Source organism: Equus caballus, chromosome 28, assembly GCF_041296265.1.
Source record: "Equus caballus isolate H_3958 breed thoroughbred chromosome 28, TB-T2T, whole genome shotgun sequence".
In the NCBI taxonomy this organism is placed as follows: domain Eukaryota; kingdom Metazoa; phylum Chordata; class Mammalia; order Perissodactyla; family Equidae; genus Equus; species Equus caballus.
In genome coordinates this window covers 42,451,304-42,474,225 of record NC_091711.1, presented here as the reverse complement: position 1 = coordinate 42,474,225, position 22,922 = coordinate 42,451,304, and the positions used below count along the sequence as shown (strand labels likewise).

Sequence of the window (22,922 nt, the reverse complement as noted above, 5' to 3'; positions counted from 1 at the left end):
TCCTCCAGGTGGGCGAGAATTCGTAACTCGATTTTCTTTGTCTACAGCTGGTTCAATCGGCTATCAATCTGTGTAACCAGGATTAAAGATTGTCAAATGCCTTGATGAAATCAATACACTCAATTAGCATTTCCTTGATATATAAGCTTTATGAAAAGATGAAGTGAGGGTGGACACAACTCAGCTGAGTAAGCCTGATGATCACAGACATCAGTTTCTTTGAGAATTTATTGTAGCTCCCAATTTCCTTATTCTAGCTAAAGATACCTGAAATAAAGGTATCCAACCATACTGAATCACTGAGTCCAGGTCATTTTGCTAGGCCCAGATCAAATTCCCCTTCAGAAGAGAGGACCAGGAATTTGCTCACTCCCTCACAAGCAAGTGAACATGTGAAAAGAACCAGACTGGATGGAAAATATACCTTGAGAGAACAGAGAGAAAACTACCAGCTATATTTATTATGCAAGTCTGTGTTGCTGTGAAAAATGGAATCCAACTATAACGCAATTTATTTCTACCTTGTAAACCTTGAGAAATGTGAAAGCACCATGGAGAGAACACAGTGCTATATTAATTTGAGGTAAAACAAGGCAGTAGAATAACAGTTTTCATGACTTGGCAATAAAAGTTAAAGCCAACAATGATTTTTTGTTTAGTTCTCTCCCAACTCTACAGATGTAATTCTGCTTTCACCTTCATTACACTTTCATATGGTTTTAACAGGGGATACACCTCCTCTTCTAAGAATCTCCGTACCTGCCAAAGAGGAAAGCAAATATAAGACAAAAGAAAACACTAAGATAGAGGTTTTTTTAAAGATTGGCCCTGAGCTACTATCTGTTACCAAGCCTTTTTCTTCTTCTCCCCTAAGCCCCCAGTACATAGTGGTATGTTCTACTTGTAGGTCCTTCTGGTTGTGCTGTGTGGGATGGGGCCTCGGCATGGCCTGAAGAGTGGTGCTAGGTCCACACCCAGGATCTGAACCGGCGAAACCCTGGGCTGATGAAGTGGAACGTGCAAACTTGACCACTCCGTCACGGGGCCAGCCCCCAAGATACAGGTTTTGATAATACTTTTTTCAATGTCAGTTTATATCTGACTTGAGACCTGATTTGATAAAGCTTTTACTCCACCATTGAGCTTCTATTTTTCTCAATTTCCTGTCAGAAATCTCTCCCTAGACACCAGCAGCTCAGCTTACCATGCCCACATAGCCTGTCCTTCCCCAGAAGCCAGCCCAGCCTGTGTTCTCTCAGTTGGGCCCACCATTCTCCACCCCGTTACCCAAGTTAAAATCGCTGTTTCCTCTCTCCTCCTCATTCAACTAGCTGCCAGGTGATCAGCCTCCGCAACAGCCCTCACATCCCCTCATTTGTATCTTCCACTGCCTTGGCTCAAAGCCCTCGTCAGTAACAGCCTGGCCACTGCAGCAGCCTCCTTATTGGTCTCCCTACTCCCTACTTCTTTCAAATCTCAAACCCCAGAGTGATTTGAATACAAATGATAAACTCTTGTCTGTCTTAAACTTTAAATCCTGTAACTAGTTCTGGGGCACTTGATAATCTGGCAATACTCAAATGATTATAGTTTCTCTCCCATATTGGACATCTATGTGTTTGCTCTCTCCTCTCAGCCTGGTGTTCCCAGGCCAACTCCTACTTGTCCCTAAGATTCAGCTCAGACGTCATGTCTTCCAAGGAGTCTTTCCCAACTTCTCTTATTCTAGCATTGAATCCTCCTCTGTGATGCCAAAAAAGATGTGCTTCCCTCAATGCATGCATGTACTGCTTGGTATTACAGTGACCTGTTTACAAGTTTTCACCACTAAGTATGGAGAACCCTGAAGAAAAGAATTATCCAGAATTAATCACGAATTAACTGAACATAAACTGAGCACCTAGTCTGTACTCGATGAATGTTTTTGAATTAACTCTTGCAGTCTCCAACAGGAAAAATAACTAACATTTACTCAATATTTACTATGTATCAAGCACTATGCTAGGCCGTTCAATCCACATAACAATCCTATGAGATACGTATTTTTATCCTGTCGGCCAGTAAAAGCCAGAAGTCAGGACTGAACCCAGATTTACCTGATGGTAAAACTCAATCTTTGTCGATTTTACCACATACTCCAGACCAAAAGGGAATTCAGAGAAATCCACAGGGGGAAATAGTTAAGGCAGCTCAAAACAACCAAATCTTTACATTTTAGCCAGCAACCTGCTCTGGATTCTTTCTGACTAGCCCATTTTCATCATACCTCCTATACAGTAGAAATGTTCGAGTACTTCAGGTTCTGTAGCCCAGCAGTGTAAAAAAGGGCACCTGGGGAACACTGCAGCACCACAGGAGTGCTCTGACGCTTACCTGCTGGGGTGCACGACCGGTGAAAGAAGAAGGATCCAGTACTTGGTCCAGCTGGGAGTGAATGGGACTGAAGTAGGCATCAGCCTTGATACGCTCTATGAGGTCATTGTCACCCCCTTCCTGCTTGACCACAGCAGCCGCCTGCTGAGAAAGCACTCTAATTTTCTCATGGCAATCCTGGGAAGACAGTGAGGTATGGTTGGTTCACTACTAACAGGGCATGTGAACAACCTGAAAAGTCGTCTGACACTCCACATCCATGCTGTCTATGGCTGTTATACAAAGCCCCTCCAAGCGGAGGTGGTTGCCCTTACAGTCTGACTCACCAGGATCTTGACTCTCTGACCACATCCTAGGAGGAAGTGAACACCCACCTCGAGCTGGCTCCTCTAAGGCATCATGAACCATCTGCTCTTGTGTCCTGCCCACTTCCCATGAATTTTCTTATGAAAATTCAGACCTAATTCCTTCACTGAGAGTGGACCTTTTCTATAAGTGATTAAGAGAGTCACTTTTAATAAACTGAGTTCACCACAATCACCCTCCAGAGATAAGCCTGTTCTACGGCAGAATGTGGCCACGTTCTATACCAATATCATGACTGAAGGTAATGACAGAAACCCCTTCCTTCATCCATTCTTCTTCAGGGAGGAGAGAGGAGGACTAAAGGTGCACTTTCAATTTACCCAGGAGCATGAAAGGTTACAAACCTGGCGGTTACCCCCAGCTTTCACCATGGCCATGATGATGTTCTCTGTGGCCATGAAAGGCAGCTCTTGCTGAATGCGCCGCTCAATTACCTAGAATGAATGAATGAAGGGCCAAGAAAGATGCCTCAAGGTTACAAAGTCATACACAGTAAGATATCAACTATGATCAGCAAAACGCAGAGCAAGGACATGAACTACCATATTTATGAATAGAGCAGAATGTATTGTTTTATTCTACACTGTATTTTTCAGTTTTCTTACTAATCCAGAGTATTACCTGATTTAAAAAAAGAAAAGTTGATTTAAGTCAACTTTTAAAAATTGCTTCATCGAGATGATTCCTAAAACCTCAAGTTTGTTAAATTTCAGTGCTCAACCTCACGAGTTGAGTATATGATGGAAATGAACCCATCTGCTTCAGGTACTTAAAAACAGGCAAAGGGAACAGTCTGCTCTGCCAGTCTCACCAGAGCTGATGATTCATGCTGGGAGACAGTTTAAGCCAATTCAAGTACTTCTTTTTCCCTTTTCTATAGATGTGCCTATGAATTCCACAGTTAGTTCCCCAGAGCTTATGCCACAACCTGAAGGATGAGCTCTGGTTGGGAAGAACTCCTGCTGGACCAGAATACAGCTCCCTCAACATACTCCAGAGCAAGAAAAGGTTATACTCCCCTTCCCACAGTCCAACCCCTCCCTAATATTTTGCTTTTGAAATGAGGCCTCTTACTTTGGGGTATACCACCAATCCTTCAGAAATGTTCTGCAACGTATTCAATATAGTATCTGCAGTGAGAAATGCTTCGGCCAAACAGATACGTCTAGAAAACAAACAGCCTATTCAGTTATCTCTTTAAACAAAAACAATTTTAGTGAAATGTAGGGTGTGTCCCAAGAAGCTGCCCTGTTGACTTCTCATGCCATATGTACTATGTACTTGGACAATTTCCTTCAATCTCCTGACGTCAACTACCTCAATATCCTCATGACCCTCAAATCTATCACCTCTGGTCCAGACCACTTGCCCAAGCACCAGACCATATACCCAATTGGAGATCTCTATCTGGTTGATATGTAGGCACCTCAAACCCAAAACCGAATTCAGCCATTTTCCACTGCCTCCTGCTCACCATCTCAAACCAGCTCCTTTTCTCTCTGTAGCTCCCGTCTCAGTAAATGTCACTAGCACTCCATACATGATCTTAATACTCATTCCAGTCAACCACCAAGATCGGCCAGTGTGTCACTGATCTTATATCCACATTCTTCCTCTCCATTCACAAGGCCACTATGCCAGTGTGGACATGGACTTTTAAAGTAGCCTCGTAACTTGTTCTGACCAGATCCACATCCCTGTACAACTGATTCTCCAAACTGTTGCAGTGTGTTTTAGCGAGCACATCTGATTAGGTCACAGCCTGCTAAAAAGTATTCAACAGCTGACCTGTGAATGAATTCACATATCTTATTTCCATAGATAAACCCTGGGTTATGCACAAATCCTAGTTACCTTTAACTATATATTCTTTTCCACTCAAGAAATCCCAGTGCAAGCAAACAAGAGTAACGTGAATCTGCTTTAAATAAGTATATACACAAATTAGAAAACCATGTGCATGTTGGTACCTTATTCATAACTACAAATTACTTCTGACCCATCTCGTAACTAACCAACATGTCATTGTGCCAAGATACCACAGTTGACATCTACCTGCCTTCAGAACAGTATCTAAACTCCTTTTCAGGAACTATAAGGCCCTTCATAAACTGATTATGACCCACGATCGTGTCCCACCTCATCTCTTGCCACATAAACTTCATTCCCCAGTGCTACCCAACTATTAGTAACTCCATAAACTGTTCTTTCTTCTGCCTTTGAGCCTTGTACACTGCTCCTAACCTTGTCCTAAATGTCTTTAAAAAATGCCTATATTTCTTTAAGTCTTAAAGCATCACCTCCTCTTTGGAGCTTTCCCAACTTCTCTATCACTTCTCCCTCCTCTTTGCTCCCACACTTTGATCCTAACACTTAGCACACTGTTCTATATTCTTGCCTCCCTGCTAGACTCCACGCTCTTTGAGACAAAAAGGGAATACAGAGATGCTCTAAATGTCCTTCTGCTTCCAGGCCCCTCTTCTGGTCCTCTCCCCAACTTGCTATAGGTGACATTCCCATTCTACTGACCGATTGGCACTATCATCCAGCGTGCGTTCAAACCACTGCACAGAGGCTGTCTGCAGCGGATCCATGATAAGGGTCATCAGGTGACGGGCAAGGCTACAGCACCGCTCTGAGCGCATGGGGTTCCGCTTGTATGCCATCGCACTCGAGCCTGCCAATGTAAAGGACAAGAAGCAAACGCAGAAAGATTTCAGAGGTCAGTGTCCGAGCGTGCTGCTGAGTGAGCTATTAACACACACTTGCCAGCCTCCCAGCATCTCTGTGGTGCTCCCAGGTCTTCACACAACACTCACCAATCTGTTGTTTTTCAAAGGGTTCCTCCATCTCTTTGAGGTTTGCCAGGAGGCGTATGTCAGTGCAAATCTGGGGGGAAAGCAGCGGTACCAGCATCACTCTACATCTTTTGTGTAGGAACCTGGGAGACGGGACTAGACTGAAGCAGATGAGCTCTCCAGGTGCGCTGTTGCTGAGCTGAAGGTCAGCACATCCTCCCCAAGAGCTCCTGGAGAGTATCTTACTCAGCCTCCTCTTGGCTCCTGAAGAGCTGGGATGACAAACTCAGGGAGCATGGAAGTGTTTCTGTTATACACTGCTTAAGGTATCACAGAAGGACAACAGCAAGATGAACTTTAATGAGAAGGTCAAAACCCGTCCTTCCCCTTAACACACCTTAATTTAAGAGGCTTCATTTATGGACCCCAAACTGTTAAAATAATGTTTGACATCTCTTGAGAGACATGATTAAGTGAAAGTCTGAGGCTGATTCGGTCTGTCTGTGGTGTCCAAAGCTCTCACCCACCTCCACAAGCTACCACCACTCACCTTATGCACTGACGCCCCCAAGCTAGCCAGCACAGACAGCACCTCAATATCCACTTTTCGTGTATAGGTCTGCCCTGTGATGATGAAAGCCCTGAAAATAAATAGAAAAGCATCTTAAGGTGAAAATATTTCAAAATGTGACAGTGCCAAATAAATGAGCGAAAATGGACCGTAAGCAAAAGCCTGGCCTCACTGGTATACTTAGTCACATTGAGCCCAGAGGACCTCACTGATATCTGCTCCTGAAACAAACTATTCTCCCACTCTTTTTACTAATACTCAGACAGCTGTCCTGACCTGAGAAGAAAACATGGTCTAGCGTGCCCACCTTCTGCTGCAGCCCAATGGAAGTGCCCAGAAAGAGGAGCCATGGTGGAGCCTGGTGGCTCAATGGAAACGGTCAGATTTAGACTGACTCATCAGAGACCCTCAGTAAAGAAACAAAAACAGGGTCTGGCCCCATGGCCGAGTGGTTCAGTTTGCGCACTTTGCTGCAGGCGGCCATGTTTCGTTGGTTCGAATCCTGGGCGCGGACATGGCACTGCTCATCAAACCACACTGAGGCAGCGTCCCACATGCCACAACTAGAAGGACCCACAACTAAAATATACAACTGTGTACCAGGGGGCTTTGGAGAGAAAAAGGAAAAAAATAAAATCTTTAAAAAAAAAAAAAAAGAAAAACAGCAACAACATGGGTAAGGCCATTCTAAAAATCTGATAAGTAAGTAGTTTCCTTTTTTCTTATAGATTATAAGGAAATAGAATCCAGACTATAAGAAAATAAAACCCAGGCCACAGATGAAAGAAAATGGGTAGAAGAACAAAGGAAGAAAAAGCCAAAAAAGTTAAGGTCAAATCTAGAGGTACACTGAACACAGGCCTTTGATCACTTAACAGGAGGCCACCACTTTTCCCACATACCTCTTAAATCCTGCCTTCTCTGTCACCATCTTGTCAAGCTGCTCTACCTTGGAAAGAAAAGACATCTCTGTAGAAATCCAGGTATGTCTAGCATGAAAATATCTCAACATCCTGCTCAGGTTCCAGCCCTCCATGGCCCTTCCAGTCCAAAGACTCCACTTGTCCCGAGAGCAATCTTTCCTAACATCCTGGAGGTCAGCTTTGTCTCTGGCGTCCCACAATTGAGTTTCTGTGTCCCCCAGGTCACTTTCAGAATACCTTTTGGTGGTCTCCCTCGAAGAGCTCCAGGAAGCTGGCCTGAGTGCCAGTGGTGCCCTTCACTCCTCGGAAGCGAAGGTCATCTCGGACACGATTTAAGTTCTGGAGATCCATGCAAAGATCTTGAATCCAAAGACAGCAACGTTTCCCCACCGTGGTCAGCTGAGCAGGTCTGAAAATAACCCAAAAAAGGAACACATGGAGGTCTCAAACCAAGGAGTCAACTTCCTAAAAGCGTCACTGGTTCTTCCAATAATCACTGTTAACCCTGGGAAGAGGAAGAATTAAAATAAGAAACGGAGAAACCAGTATAGACAAAACAAGAGCTAAAAAGTTTGAGTAAATAATAATTAAGGAAATTCAATGTCATTTATAAATATTCAAAGATTATAAAACTAACAGGTTCCTAACACAGTTCTTTCTTCATCTTCAAGAGGCAGTATCATATAAGGGCAGGGACAATGTCTGTTTTGTTCATCTCCAGACTTTGGCAAGAAATATACACTCACATAACAAACATTTGCCAAGTAGCTGAAGTGTTTTTGGTTTTGGAAAGACAAGAACAAAACAAACAAGGTCCCTGTCCAATGGAGCTCACACTGTAAACAAGTAAACAAACATGGTAATTGTTGACATTTTAGGAAAAATATGCAAAAAATAAAATGAGGATGCGGATATTGGAGAATGTTACTCTAGACTGGCAGTAAAGGAAGGCCTTTGAGAGGAGTCAAGATCTGAGGAAGAGCCAGCCATGCTGTAGAGAACAACCCCAAACACACATAACCAAAGGACTCCAACATCACAGCCAATGGCTTTGTTTCTAGTCCGAAGTCTAAATCAATTCATTGTAGGTCTCTGAACATAAAACATAATTATGAACAACTGCAGTAACACTGGAGTTCTACCAGATCACCCAGCCCATCCCAGAGGGAATGTCTCCATCAGACCACTGATACTGACAGTTGGCGACATCAAGGAACACTACTAGGAATGTCTATAGCAGGTACACCACAAGCTACCATGTCCCCAAATTAATCTCATGGCAGTTTTCCTTGCTAAATCTTGCTAATAGAGTATTAGTACAAGCAAAGAAATATCTTTGCATGGATCTGTTCACAGCAGCATTATGCATAATAGTCACAAAGTGGAAACAACCCAAATGTCTATCGACTCGTGAATGGACAAAATGTAGTATATCCACGTAACGAAATATTATTCAGCCATAAAAAGGAATGAAGTACTGATACAGGCTACGATATGGATGAACATTGAAAATATTATGTTAAGTGAAAAAAGCCAGTCACAAAAGGATGAATACTGAATGATTATATTTAAATGAAATGTCCACAAGAGGCAAATCCATAGACAGACAATAGATTAGTGGTTGCCAGGGGCTAGGGAATGGGAGCAACTGCTAATGGGTCCAGTTTTTTTCAAAGGGGGGGAGGTAATGGAAATATTCTGAAATTATATACCAGTGATGAGTGTACAAGTCTGTAAATATGTTAAAAACCACTGAATTATACACTTAAAAAGGGTGAATTTTGTGGTATGTGAATTATCTCTCAAAAAAGCTGTTTCTTTTTAATTGCAGGGACTGACACATACTGAGGTGATGCCTGCAAATCCACTTTCTGAGTTCCTAATGCCTGCTAACTGGCAGCAGATACCCCTCATTACGTTACCCCCAGAGGAATACTGGAAAGCCTGCATTCCCTGAGCACCTCCAACAGATGCAGGAGAGGAGCTGCAACACAGGTGAGGCTAAGTGTGCAGGGAGCCAGCAGAAGGCAGCATCTGTCATGGTCAACTCACACACACTGAGCACCCGCTCCTTCACATGAACAATTTCTTCAGGTTTCTGCTATCAACAAACACAGGCCCTAACTTTAAGGAAGATTAAATGCAACAGGTTCTCCTAAGTTATAGGAGATGATATCCTTGCTGCCATAGCAACATCCCATCAAAACATAAGGCAGACGCTGATACACCACTACTCAAGTATCATTTGAAACTTCCGACTAGCGTTCCAAAGACAACATCATCCACTTTTAAAAAAGGTTTTATTCAGTAATCACAAAAACACTTGCACATTTTAAAAATCAAAAGTACAAAAAATAAGGAAAAAATTTAACTTCTCTATTATCTCATAAACCAGAGTAATCAATATTTAATTCTTGGTGTAATTTCTTCCAATCTTTGTCCAATTTATATGCTGTCTTTATCTCCTAACATTAACCTAAGCACATTTCCACGATATTTGTCTTATACATATTATTTTAATGGCTGCATATTATTCCAACCCGTGGATATACTATATACTATATATTACTTAATTATTCTCTTATTGTTGGACACTTAGATTGTTTCCAATGCTATCATAAATAATATTTTAACAAAGATTTTCATATATAAGTCTTTTCCCATAATTTGGATTACTTCCTTGGACTAGGGTCTCAAGGTTGCAATTACCAAATCAAGGACTTTGAATACTTTCTAAGGGTCTTGATATATATTTCCTAATGTTTCTCAAATGAACTATTAGATTTACTCTCACCAGTATAGCTTTTAAGGTAAGTATCAGGTTCACTCCTCATAAGCATCCCAAGTTATCTGCTTAAGCTATGTTTTGAGATTCTTCACCTCAAGGTTTCTGTGAAGAAGGGAGAACTGAAGGAATAAATGAAAGCCAGATGCACACAAGCAAGCCCAATACCCAAGAGGTAACCACATCACTTACTGGAAATGTGTGAAACCTAAGGTGGGCAGATCAGCTCGTTCCTTAGCAAAGTCAGCAAGCCGGGAGATCACTCTGGCAAGCTGTAAGAGGGACCATGTGGTTTCAGAAAGAGGGTGAATTCAGGCTGAGTTCATTACATAATCAGGAAATAAACTTTTAGATAATTTAATATAAAATTAGACCTCCAGCTCATGGAAGGCAGAGGCCATATCTTTTCATCTTTGTATTCTCAAGCAGCTTGAAGAGTTCACAGCAACCAACCTTCAAAAATTGAGTTGACTACCTTAAAAGTTATGAACTTTTTCTGCACAATTTTAGGAGGACTGACATGTCCATGCAGAACAACAGAACAAAATCATAAATCTGACCCACATATTCCAGCAACAAGCTGCTGGTTACACCTCATTTAAAAGGCTATGCTTTACATTATTTACAATAGCCAAGACGTGGAACCAGCCTACATGCCCAGAAACTAATGATTGGATAAAGAAGATGTGGTATATATACACAATGGAATACTACTCAGCCATAAAAAAAGACGAAATTGGCCCATTCACAACAATGTGGATGGACCTCGAGGGTATTATGTTAAGCGAAATAAGTCAGTCAGAGAAAGACGAACTCTATATGACTCCACTCATAGGTGGAAATTAGTATATTGAGAAGGAGATCTGATTGGTGGTTACCAGGGAAAAGGGGGGGTGGGGGGAGGGTACGGAGGGGGAAGTGGTGTACCCACAACATGACTAACAAAAATGTACAACTGAAATCTCACAAGGTTGTAATCTATCATAACATTAATAAAAAAAAAAAAAAATTTAAAAAAAAAAAAAAATAAATAAAAATATAAAAAAAAAAAAAAAAAAAAAAAAAAAAAAAGGCTATGCTTTAGGGGGCCGGCCCAGTGGCATAGCACTTGAGTTCGCACATTCTGCTTCACTGGCGCAGGGTTTGCCAGTTCGGAACCCGGGTGCGGACATGGCACCACTTGGCAAGCCATGCTGTGGCAGGCGTCCCACATATAAAAAAGTAGAGGGAGATGGGCACGGATGTTAGCTCAAGGTCAGTCTTCCTCAGCAAAAAGAGGAGGATTGGCAGCAGATGTTAGCTCAGGGCTAATCTTCCTCAAAAAAAAAAAAAAAAAAAAAGGCTATGCTGTAAAAAGCATACAGGTACAGTGTTTTAACCCAAGAAGAGACAACTAGTTCTCCATAAGATACAGGATCATTTGCCTGAGTAAACAATAATCTATTTATTTATTTATTTTTATTATTTTTTGTTTTTACTTGATTTTTTTTTAAAGATTTTTTTCCTTCTTCTCCCTAAAGCCCCCCGGTACATAGTTGTATATTCTTCGTTATGGATCCTTCTAGTTGTGGCATGTGGGACGCTGCCTCAGCGAGGTTTGATGAGCAGTGCCATGTCTGCGCCCAGGATTCGAACCAACGAAACACTGGGCCGCCTGCAGCCCCAACAATAATCTATTTAGATATACATTGTGTTGATTTATGTAAGTGGTGCCCACCTTGTATTAGACGGAATCTAGGGCTGGTAGGAAACTTCTGCCAACTCCTTACCTTTGGCAAAAGCAGGTCAAGTGCATTTCTAAGAATAATCAGGTCCTGCAAAGGAAAATGCAATGGTCTTATATGAAACAGCTTTGCCCGAACAAAATTATGAGATAACACCTTTGGGCCATCACAACTGCTAGCTGCCTATCTCAGTGTTAGCAACCCACGGTACAAGCCAGAAGATACTAACAGAAGTTGTTCTTTTCTGATTACTGTTTTAAAAGCACACCAACTTAGCAGTACTACTGGGATCTGTAAAGAACAAAACCTTTATACTCATAAAGCCCAATTTGCATGGTATCTACAATGACTGAAAAACAGTTAAGGGGTAAACTCCCATCCTGAATACTGTGAAGATGTGCAGGTCAACAAGGTTTGCATCTTCCCAGAGAAAAGCGCTTGAATCTCTGAGAAGTTTCCATAGGGCACATTCCATTAGTTTCCTCTCCCTTTTTCATGTCTATCATTGCTAACAAAAAAGGGCATGAACCAGAAGATCAAGGTTTAGGAAATTTAAAGCTGTTCTTGAGAGAGGTAAGAGATGTATTTCAGGCAACTCCAGCACATGCTCATATGAGACAGTAATTGTTGAGCTCAACTACATACTGGGTACTTTTTTTTCCTTCTCCCTAAAGCCCCCCAGTCCAGCTGTATATTCTAGTTGTGAGTGCCTCTGGCTGTGCCATGTGTGGCGCCACCTCAGCATGGCCTGATGAGTGGTGCCATGTCTGCGCACAGGATCACCAACCAGTGAAACCCTGGGCTGCCGAAGCAGAACGTGCGAACTTAACCACTCAGCCACGGGGCCGGCCCCCCGGGTACTTTTAAAAAGTGTTATTTCTAATGAAAGGGTTGTTGTTCTTCCATTACTTGACTCACCAATTACACAGAGATGCCTTCAATTATGTACCATAAGACTAAAAAAGTCTTTGGGACAACTTAAAAATTAGTGGCTTCTTTCTGAACTGGAAGTGTACCTGGAATCCAGCTTCTGGTCCCACAGGTGCACTAGGATTAAGAGCAGAGTGTGGAGCCATTCTACTTGGGCTCGTATCCTTTCTAGCCACGTAACCTTGAGCAAGTTCTTCAACTTCTCTTTAAGTTTCCTCATCAGTAGAGATGGGAACAATAAAGCCAGATTTCAAAGACTACATATTCTGATTCCATTTATGTGAAATTTCTAGAAAAGGCAAAACTATAGTGACAGAAAGCAGGTCAGGGAGGCTTTGGGGAGAAGGAAAAAAAAAGATTGGCAACAGATGTCAGCTCAGGTGCCAATCTAAAAAAAAAAGAAAGCATGTCACTGGTTGTTTGGAAGCAGGACTGGGGACTGACTACAAACAGCCATGAGAACACTTGGTGAGGCGTGCGTTCTAAAACTGGAGTGTGTTGGGGCCGGCCTGGTGGCACAGCAGTTAAGTTTGCACATTCCGCTTCTCGGCGGCCCGGGGTTCGCTGGTTCGGATCCCAGGTGCAGACATGGCACTGATTGGCAAGCCATGCTGTGGTAGGCGTCCCACATATAAAATAGAGGAAGACGGGCATGGATGTTAGCTCAGGGTCAGTCTTCCTCAGCAAAAAGAGGAGGATTGGCAGTAGTTAGCTCAGGGCTAATCTTCCTCAAAAAAAACAAAACAAAACAAAACAAAAAACTGGAGTGTGGTGAAGGTTGAACTACATAAATTTACTAAAACTCATTGAACTGTACATTTAAAATGGGTAAATTTACAGTATGTAAACTATACCTCAACAAAACTCTTTAAAAATGGAGATAATAGGGCCGGCCCCATGGCCGAGTGGTTAAGTTCATGTGCTCTGCTTCAGCAGCCCAGGGTTTCACTGGTTCGTGATCCTGTGCGCAGACATGGCAGCGCTCATTAGGCCACACTGAGGCGGCATCCCACATGCCACAACTAGAGGGACCCACAAGTAAAATATACAACTATGTACTGGGGGGATTTGGGGAGAAAAAGAAAAAAGAAAAAAAAGAAGATTGGCAACAGTTGTTAGCTCAGGTGTGCCAATCTTAAAAAAAAAAAAAGGAGATAATAGCTTCTCTCTGTTATGGTTGTTGTGAAAAAATAAATGAAGCAATAAGCAATATAGATCAAGTGCTCAGAACATGCCAGGCACCTAGTAAACTCTTAGGAAAATGCGTGCTGTTACTTTTTCATGTTTGACTACAAGAAGCTTTTGCTGGGCCAGCCCTGTGGCCAAGCGGTTAAGTCCATGTGTGTGCTCCGCTGCGGCAGCCAGGGGTTCACAGGTTCAGATCCTGGGTGTGGCCATGGTACTGGTCATCGGGCCATGCTATGGTGGCATCCCACATAAAAGAACTAGAATGACCTAGTTGTAGGGGCCTTGGGGAGGACATGAAAAGGGGAAGATTGGCAATAGATGTTAGCTCAGAGCCAATCTTCCTCAGCAAAAGGCATACTTCAAAAAAAAAAGGAGTAGCTTATTAAAAAAAAAAGCTTTTGCTAATTAAAGGTTTTGTTTGAGAGTTATAATGCAATCCTTTTTCTTTTCAGAAGTCACAGCAAAGAGTTATAAAGGACTTTGGAAAATTACCTTGGCCACTAAAACAGTAAGACCTTGGCTGATGTCCAGCATACCAGTGCATAAGCAGTATCTGCAGGTCTTATTTACAGAGGTCATTAGAGGCTTATAGTTTAGAGTGGAAGGATGCCAAAGGAGAAAATTCTTGAGTGTTAAGATGCCCCGAAAACTAAAGATCTATGGAGTCACTTCCTAAAACTGGACAAAATCAAATAAAGTTTGTAAAAGCATTATAAAGATTGAGTCCTACTTGGAAACCAAACAACATGGGCTCTTACTGTATTATCTCCAACATAGCAGGAGGTGGCGCCAAGATGAATAATGCCGGCAGCTTTTGGACAGCAGTGGCCAAACGTGTGCACATGAGCCATCACGTCATGTCGTAACTGTTTCTCTTCCTCAGCTGCCATCTTGAAGTCGATGTTGTCCAGGTTTGATTTCATCTCCTGGATTTGTTCATCTGCGATAGGCAAACCCAATGTCTGCAGAAGAGGCAAAATAAAATAAACTCAAGTGTCACAATTATTTGAACTGAAGTAACACCGAGAAAAAAGTTGGTTCATGTTGCCACTTATGCCCTACCTCTCAATTCTTAAATTAAAATTTGGGGCAACTAAAAGCACATGGTGAGGAGGGGACAACTTTCTCAATGAATCATGGTGAATCACATTCTAAGTAAACTCCAATACATGCAACAGTGTAATCCTGATCTTTGTGCCTTCTGCCCCGACATCTCTGCTTGGCTCACTCCCTCACACGTTCTGGTCTCTGGGCTCAAATGTCATCTCCTCAGAGGTCTTTCTTGACTTCAGTGTGAAACATCCTTCTTCTGTGTCCCTCTCTATCCCTTTAGCCTGATTTTAGAGTACTTATCACCACATGACATTTTCTACAAAGTATTAGCCTGTCGCCCCTCTCTACAACGTATATTCCATCAGAAGAGAGCTTTGTTGTATTTACTGTTTACTCGTTAGGGCTTGGCATGTAAACATCCAAACAGTCCAGGCCACAGCTTTACATTTGACCCAGATGGACTAACTCAGAGAAACCAAAATTATGAATGCCCTAAGTAGTTTCACAACCAATTATGTACAGGAATTCAGTGCAACTGAAAGGAATTCCAGGAGATACTGATTAGAAAATAAACACATCAACACCTTACATTCATTGTCACTGGAAAAATCAGGCTGGCAAAAAACAGCTGGCAGCCCACAGGCAGCTCAGAACCCTGGATCCAAGTAGTGAATATATACATCGGTCAAATTCATTCAAACCTCACTTGAAACTCCCAAGCCCTGGCCCTGGAGAGGATTTTGCATCAGAGGCCTTTCTTGTCCAAGACAGGAACTACTAGCCAGATGTGGCTATTACATGCAAACTGATTAAAATGGAAAAGTAAAAATCCATTCCCCAGTCACACTAGCCACGTTTCAAGTGCTCCGCAGCCACATGTGGCAGAACTGCCTTGGCTCTTTGGCCAGTAGATAGGACAGCTCAGGGCTCCTCCCAAACCAAAGCAGCAGGGGACAGTGTGGCCAAACTGCTTCCTATCCAAGAAGGGCATCTTCTCAAAATTCATGCCCTGCTCCTAATTCTCTGCACTCCTCCTAATCTTTCATTCCTCAAGGTTTTTTTTTTCTTAACTACTAAATTATTATGTAATTTATGCAGCTAACTTTGACGCTCTAACTAATACATAATCCAAACCCAGGAGATTATATCAAAATTGTATGCATTTCAGGCAATGCACAGACTGGGCAGAAGAACACATATTCAGACTCTACATTTCAATTCCAGCTTGAAGCCATGTACTAGCTATGGTGACCTTGGCAAAGTCTTTAAATGCCACTACCCTCATCTATATAATGGAGCATCAAATGAAACAGAAAGTAGGACACACGCTAGAACATAATTCACGACAACACACTATTAATGTCCCCTTCTACCATCCATTACTGTTATCCAAACCAATACTTTATGAAATCCCTCTGTGCCTCCATTCCAGCACCTGTGAAACATCCGGAAAATAGTACTTGCCATAAACGGTTGTTTTGATGATTAATGAGCTATTAATACGTAGTCTTAAAACAGTGCCTGTGGCATAGTAGGCACTATAGAAATGTCTGCCATTACTGTCACTTTATTTTCTTGAGCATGTGACAGTGAAATCTAGGATGAAAGTTCTCTTTTGAAGCGTTTCACTGTACCACGGTCCTAGGCACCGACTCAAGATTGGTGTTTACTAACGCCGTTTGAGGGGACCCTGCCATCTTGCTTGTTGTGGCATTTTCCTCTGAAACTTTATAGTTCTCTAGATCACCTTCAGTTTCCTTCAACTCCTCTGGGAAGGCCGCTTTGGAGCTATTTCTGAAACCGTTAGGCTGAATAGCTCTGTATGCAGTTCTTACCAAAGAAACCATAAATTCCATCTAATAAATCCCTACTCCGATTCTCCCTCCTCAGAGGAAAACGCGGACGCGTGAAGCAGAAAGAGTGGCCTAGAAAACACGGATTTGTAGCGACGGGCCTGCCACTAACTTCAGAGGCACCGTGGGAGATGAAGCGGCCAGGCGCCCAGGCTGTGCGCTGCACCCAGGTTCACGTCCCGGTTCGCTCTTAATGGCTGGGCGGGTGGCCTAGAGCAACTAATGCGCTTGCCCGTCATCGAGGCTTGGTTTTCTCCCCTATAAGGGGGGAAAAGCATCACTTAGGTTGCCAGGTCTTTATGGGTTTATGGGTTAAACGAGAAAACACGTGTAAAGAGACGAGCAGAGGAGCACGTAACGGGCGCGCCGGGAGCAGCGATCGCACTCCTGCAGGAACGGCCCAGATTCATTCCTCAACGACAGGCTGCCCTCCTCGCCGTCGCCTCCGCGCCTCTAACCCTCGGGGACTAGATACAGTGAGGCAACAGGTGGCGGCTCCCGGGCCTCCTGCCCCGGCCTTCCTGGGGCCGAGCTCCTCGGGAAAGGGAACACCCGACCGAAAACAGCGGGGCGGGTGCCCCGGGCGGCAGGGCGCACGCTCGGCGCCGAGCCCGGCACGTGCAGGGGCGGGCCCGCTTCTCCCGGCGGGGCCCCTCAGCCCTGCGGCCCGTTACCTGCTCGGCCTCCGCCAGCCACAGCCAGAGCTGCCGCCATGTCCGGAACTTGTACCTCTCGCTAAACACGAAGCACATTTCCGGGCTGGCGTAGCGGGAGGCAAGCGGCGAGCGGTAGCTGTCGTGCCCGCAGCCCGCCAGCGGCCCGCCACGGTCCCCACTCGCTGCCATTCCGAGCACGAGACCCCACCACAGCGAACAGGCCAAGCAAGGCCGGAAGCGGAAGCCTAGAGGGCGGGACTTCCTCCACTTGGTCCCGCCCCCGGGTTCCGGGAGACCTGAGCGCTCAAGGTTGCGCGGCGTCGGCTGCTCGCTGCTGAGGGCTGACAAGTTTCTGTTTACTAGAGACGTGATCAGCGCTTCTTAAGTTACTTAGGTGCTCTGTGCCTCAATTTCCCTATCTGAAAAAAGGTGCATTAGGATCTGCCTTAAAAAAAAAAAGACCTGCTTTTAAGATTGCCTTGAGGACTGAGGCAATGCCAGGGGCACGTAGAAAGCCCTCTATGTGCTTGCTCTTAATTTATTATTGTCGCCTCCGCCTCCCTGACTTCTGCTACCTACCTAGCACCGAGAGGAGAAATGAAGATGCCCAAGGAAAATAGGCATTTATCGAGTTCCAAGTGAGCCTCTAGCATGAAACTGCAGCAAAAATGGATTTCAGTAAGCGCTGCAACTGAGACTCATAGAAGCTGAGTGAGTTGCCGAGGGTCACCCAGCTAATAAGTGGAGCTGCCCGACTTGAATTCTTCACTCTTAGCCATTATGCTGTGTAGTTCCCAAAACACGCCGTGCCGGGTCACACCACGGCTTGGTGAAGGCATTCCCCTCGTCCTGGAACACCTCTCCCATCTCACTACCTCCTACTTAAAATGTTCCGTGATGGTCCCGCTCCTTCCTCTGGTTGGCCAATAAGAATCGCTAACGTTTATGGAGGTCTTACTAGGTATCAGCTCCTGTCCTGACTGCTTTACACATGTGATCTCATTTAATCCTCGTGAGGATCCTAAGTTGTTTCGGTATTATTAAATAAAATAATACAAGTAAAGCGCTTGGTGCAATGTACAGAGTAAGTGCTCAGTAAATGCTAGCCATTATTCCCATTTTGCAGATGACAAAACAAAGACATGGGCAGGTGGAGTGTCTTTAGATTGCTCACGTAGAAGGAGGAGAGCTAGGAGTTAAATGCAGCTGATAGGCACCAGAGCCCTGGTTCTTTTCTCCAAATGTACACTTTCTTTTGTGCTACAGTAGCAGGTACTCTGCTGCTTTGAAATTGTTTCTGAGTTCCTCCCTCTGAAACCTCCCAGGGGAATTCCGTTTTGAATTCCCAATTTGTTTGCCGAAGTGAACTCCCCTCCCCCAGTAACCATAATACTTCAGGGATTTTAAAAGCTGCTGATTAGATCTGAAGGCTTCAAGATCATATCCTTGACAATAACTTCTTTTCCTGTCATCTTTCCATTTCTGCTTTCATTTATTCACAGATTCACTCAAAAACCTATGGATCCCCCCAGAAGTGTTCTCTCTCCCCACCTCTGGGATTTCATAGATGATGAGTGACCTCCTGGCTTCTTATAGGCCTCACTCATAACTCTCACCAGAGTTCAGTGTTGTTTGCCTTTCCCATTGATGGCGACTTGGTGGAGGCGGAGAACAACTCTGTCTTGGTCACCTATGTTCCTGGCACCTGGCACAGGATCTAGCATGCTGTAGGTGGCTAATAAATGTTTGCTGGATGAATGAGTGCTGCCCAAAGAAGCCTAGTCCAGAAAGAGAAAGGCCCACAACAACCAAGGAAGAAGTTAGATCCTGACAGTGCACTTCCTCTTCCCCCACCCTCTCATACCTCTTCAGTGTTCTAATTCCATGGATCCTTCATGTCTCCACCTGGACTCCAGAATTAGCAGTCTGAACTGACTGCAGCACCAATTCCAGAAGCCTTGGTCATCGAAGCCCATCAGTCAGCTGGGCTCGCCACCTAGGTCTTCCTCCTCCCATCTTGAGCTGCAGAGAATTGGTTTTGGGTTTGAGGGCAGACAATTCTGGAAAGACGAAGAATTTACTCCCTGCAACTTCCCACTCTTTGCAGACTGCTTCAGGCATGTCCTTGCTTTGATGTGCCGAGTTCACTGTTCTCACTTTCCACCGTGACTACTGCAAACTCAGCTGTTTCAGTCTTCCAGCCCTCTCTCCTGCCTCTGCTTCACTTTGCTGTTTTCCTCCTCAAAATAGGAGTTTCTGCCACCAGTCTTCTCTTTCTTCTTTCAGGAAAGGTTCTTGTTCTTTCAATTATTTTATCTGAAATTTTTAATCTCTTCAGTTATGCCTCCCTTCTCCTCTGATTTTTTTTTTTTAAATGCACAGGTTCTTTTCACTATAGAAACATCTTCACTTGCTCTGGTATCTCCTTAACATGGAAACCTGTTTCTGGCTGCCTCTTCACCAACCACTCCTGGCACTGCCAGTTATTAGTTGTGTGACTTGGGCAATTAGTTCATCTTTTGGCACTTGGTCTTCTCACCTGTGAATGTGGCTGATGACCCCCAGGTGTAGTCAGGAGCAAAGGCAGGAATAGATGCTGACTCCCTAGCTCGGTGTCCAGGACTCCTGTATTCAACAAATTCCTTCCCCTCCCTGCTTTATTCCTTAGCACTGCGATGCAATGTCTGCCCTTTCTCGTGACCTCCAAATCACACTCTCATTGATCACCAATAACTTGCTCTAATAAACAAATGAAAAGGCCCTTTCCCATAATATATATTTGCTTGCCTATATTTACATAAAGAATCACTAAGAAAGTCCGTGTGTGTGGCAGGGTGGGGGTGGGGGGGCGGGGACACGCAGGGAATAGGATAGGCAGGGAAAGAACTGGGAGCAAACTTCCCAATGTACATCTTTATATCATTTTGATTTTTGAGCCAAATAGTTTTTCTTTTTTCCTGTACTAAATCATCGCTCCTGGCTGACGGAAGTTTTTAGCATTTTTGACAACCCCTCCCTCCTGCTTTGAAAACTAAACTGTACTATTTCTCCTCCTTTTCTGACTTTCTTTGATGACCCTTCCTCCACTCACTCCTGGAAAAGGGAGCAGTAGGAGTTTCCTAAGACCTAACCCCCATGCCTCCCCTTGGAAACTGCTTGCACATCTGCAAGGCTTACCTTCTGAGTCCTCAGGTTCTCCAGAGTTTTGCTTCTTGATCTCCAAAGGCCATCTAGACACTTGTAGCTGGTTGTCACTGTTCCTAAAGCAACATCTCTAAATTGGGAGTTTTACTTTTGTATCTCTTTTTGCCCTAAATGTGTGAACAGGTCTTCTGATTGTTTTATTTTCTCTTTTGTAACTATCCTTCTGTGTTTATTTCAGGCTTTTAAAATACCTAGTTTCTTAAATGCTTGATGTAACATCCCGTTACCCATCAGGATCATTCATTCCACAATGGTCCACACCGACTGCCAGGCATAGTACCAAGCAGTGGGATACGAGAGTCAGCTGATGAGGCTGGAGTGGAGAGGACACCGGTGAGAAGAGAGGGAGGTAAATTTGGAGAAATAGATGGAAGCCAGACCATGAGAACCTCATCTTTGAAAATAAGGATATTTGGGGATTTTATTCTAAGCAATGGAAAGCCACTAAAAAGCTTTGAGCTGGAGGATGACTTCATGAGATTTGTTATGAAAAATATCATCCCAGCTGTTATGTATAGAATGGATTGGGGGCAGGGGAACAGGAGTGAATGCCAAGTGAGAAACCAGTTGGGCTAATGACGTGGGCTAGGTAAGACCTGGCGGTGTGGGTGATCGACAAGGGAAGTAGCAGAGGAAATGAAGAAAAGGAAGAGATTAATTTAAGAGATACAATCAATCCAGCTTGGTGATGGATTAGTTATGGGAAGTAAGGGAGTGGGTGGAGTCCAGGATGTTCCTAGGTTTCTAGATTTTATCACTGAATGGATGGTAATGCCATTTACCATAAGGTAAATGGTACCCCATGGGATGAGGGGCAAGCAGGCAGGATGGACTTATACTTTGGATTTGAGTTTGCAGTGCTGTTAACATATCCAGGTGTTTTGAAATGTTGAACAGACAATTATATGTACAGGTTTGGAATTCAGTGGTAAGGGTTAGAAACATAAATTTAGCAGTCATTAGCATATAGATGGTAATTAAAACCATAGGGGTTTTAGGCCCTGGAGCTGATGAACAACACAGAAAAGAATTCGGCCTTTTTTGTTGTTTACACCCCAGTGAGGGAGATGGATAATAAAGAAAAAACAAGGTAATTTTAGAAAGTGACGTGAACAGTCAGAGGGAATGAGATCTCATGGGGGATTTGCGTGGGGTTTATGGACCATGGCATGGAGTTCGGATTTCAATTGTAAGGAGAATCCATTGGAGGGTAGTGACACGAACAAACAGAGAACAGTCTGGGGTGGAGTTATGGGGAAGCTACTGCAGTGGTCTAGGTGAGCACGTAGGGTGGCTAGACCTGAGTTGGTCACGGTGAGACCTGAGAGATGTGGACCGTCTGTGGATATATGTTTAGTGGAGAGCTGACAGGACTTCCTGATGGGCCAAATAAGCGGTGTGAAGGAGCTGTGGGTTTGAACAATGAGGTGGTGCCATTTACCGAGATGGAACAGACTGGGGAAGTAGACTTGACAAGGAAGGTGGAGGGATCTGTCCAGTAGACTTAGAAGTAGAAAGGCAATGAATTAGTTGGATAGACAGATTAGAAAGGCCAGGGTTGGAGTGGTCATGTCCACTGGACTAGAGAGGTTGTTAGTGACCTTACAGACAGCTCTTTTAGGGGAATGATAGAGGCAGAAACCAGATTGGAAGAGACCCAGGATGGGGAGGAGAGAAAATTTCTCGAGGGGGAAAATGGGACAGTCGCTGGCAAGGCAGGGGCTGGAACATGGGCCCAGAGAAGGAATTTTACCCAGATGGACATGAGCACGTTGAATGGCAAGGGCCCCAGCTGAACATGTGGAGAATGGCTTAAGAGAGTTAAAAAGTACCCAAGGGGGCAGGAAGAGAAAGGATCCCAAGCACTGAAGGACCCAGCACTTGAAGGGGAAGCACCTCTCCCTGTCTATAGTCTGGAAGCAGGAACTTAGGGGAATTTTTCAGATTCCTCTAATTTTCTCGACGTATTAGGGGGCACAGTATGCTTGCTGCACGGTGTCAAGGTCTCATTACTGGTTGGTTACAGTAGATTACGAGTCCTTATTTGCCCTGTAGTGACATTTTTTCTAGCAATGCTGCTTTTGGGTGCCGGTGGAACACAGAAAATAGGTTTTTTTCCAAACTGGGGCTTTTGTCATGTACGTGTCAAGAAAACAAGAGGGGCAAGGGAATTTATAGGTATTAGCAGCTATGTCATTGAAATTATGGGCTATAAAATCTAAACTGGATTAGAAAGGAAGCGAGAAAAAGGAGAGGGCTGAGGGGCTGTTAGAAAGTAAACAGGTCAGTGTCCTGGAGTGGCTGATGACATCAAAATGCAGCCAAAGAAGAGTGAGAATCATTTGGGAGGACAGGAGGTCAAGGATGCCGAAACTGGTGGTTCTGGAGGGGGGCAATTTTGTGTACAGGAGTGCGTAGCTGAGGGGACTGGAGGAAGGAGCAGAAGACTGGCTGTTAGGACAGATTTTCCACGTGGACACTGAAGTCACCTAAGGTGA

At 44.0% G+C, this 22,922-nt stretch overlaps 1 protein-coding gene and 1 long non-coding RNA gene across 3 annotated transcripts; one reads left to right on the top strand and one right to left on the bottom strand.

The window, feature by feature from the left end:
* Positions 1–129: 129 nt before the first annotated feature.
* ADSL (adenylosuccinate lyase) lies at positions 130–17,484 on the bottom strand. 2 transcript variants are annotated; one of them, XM_001917207.6, is made up of 13 exons: positions 17,239–17,484; positions 14,417–14,620; positions 11,586–11,630; positions 10,009–10,088; positions 7,269–7,440; positions 7,011–7,057; positions 6,088–6,178; positions 5,559–5,628; positions 5,269–5,416; positions 3,814–3,904; positions 3,084–3,173; positions 2,374–2,550; positions 130–759 (listed from the first exon to the last, which is right to left on the bottom strand). In XM_001917207.6, the coding sequence occupies exons 1-13, from the start codon at positions 17,407–17,409 to the stop codon at positions 673–675; spliced, it is 1,473 nt and encodes a 490-aa protein (XP_001917242.3). In that variant the 5' UTR covers positions 17,410–17,484; the 3' UTR covers positions 130–672. The 2 variants fall into 2 exon arrangements, with proteins under 2 accessions (XP_001917242.3, XP_023487504.1); XM_023631736.2 differs by lacking the exon at positions 11,586–11,630 and having other exon boundaries at positions 17,239–17,468.
* Positions 8,863–14,403, top strand: LOC138921141 (uncharacterized). Its single transcript, XR_011433453.1, has 2 exons — positions 8,863–9,026; positions 14,111–14,403. It is a non-coding gene; the product is annotated as an uncharacterized lncRNA (long non-coding RNA).
* Positions 17,485–22,922: the final 5,438 nt, after the last annotated feature.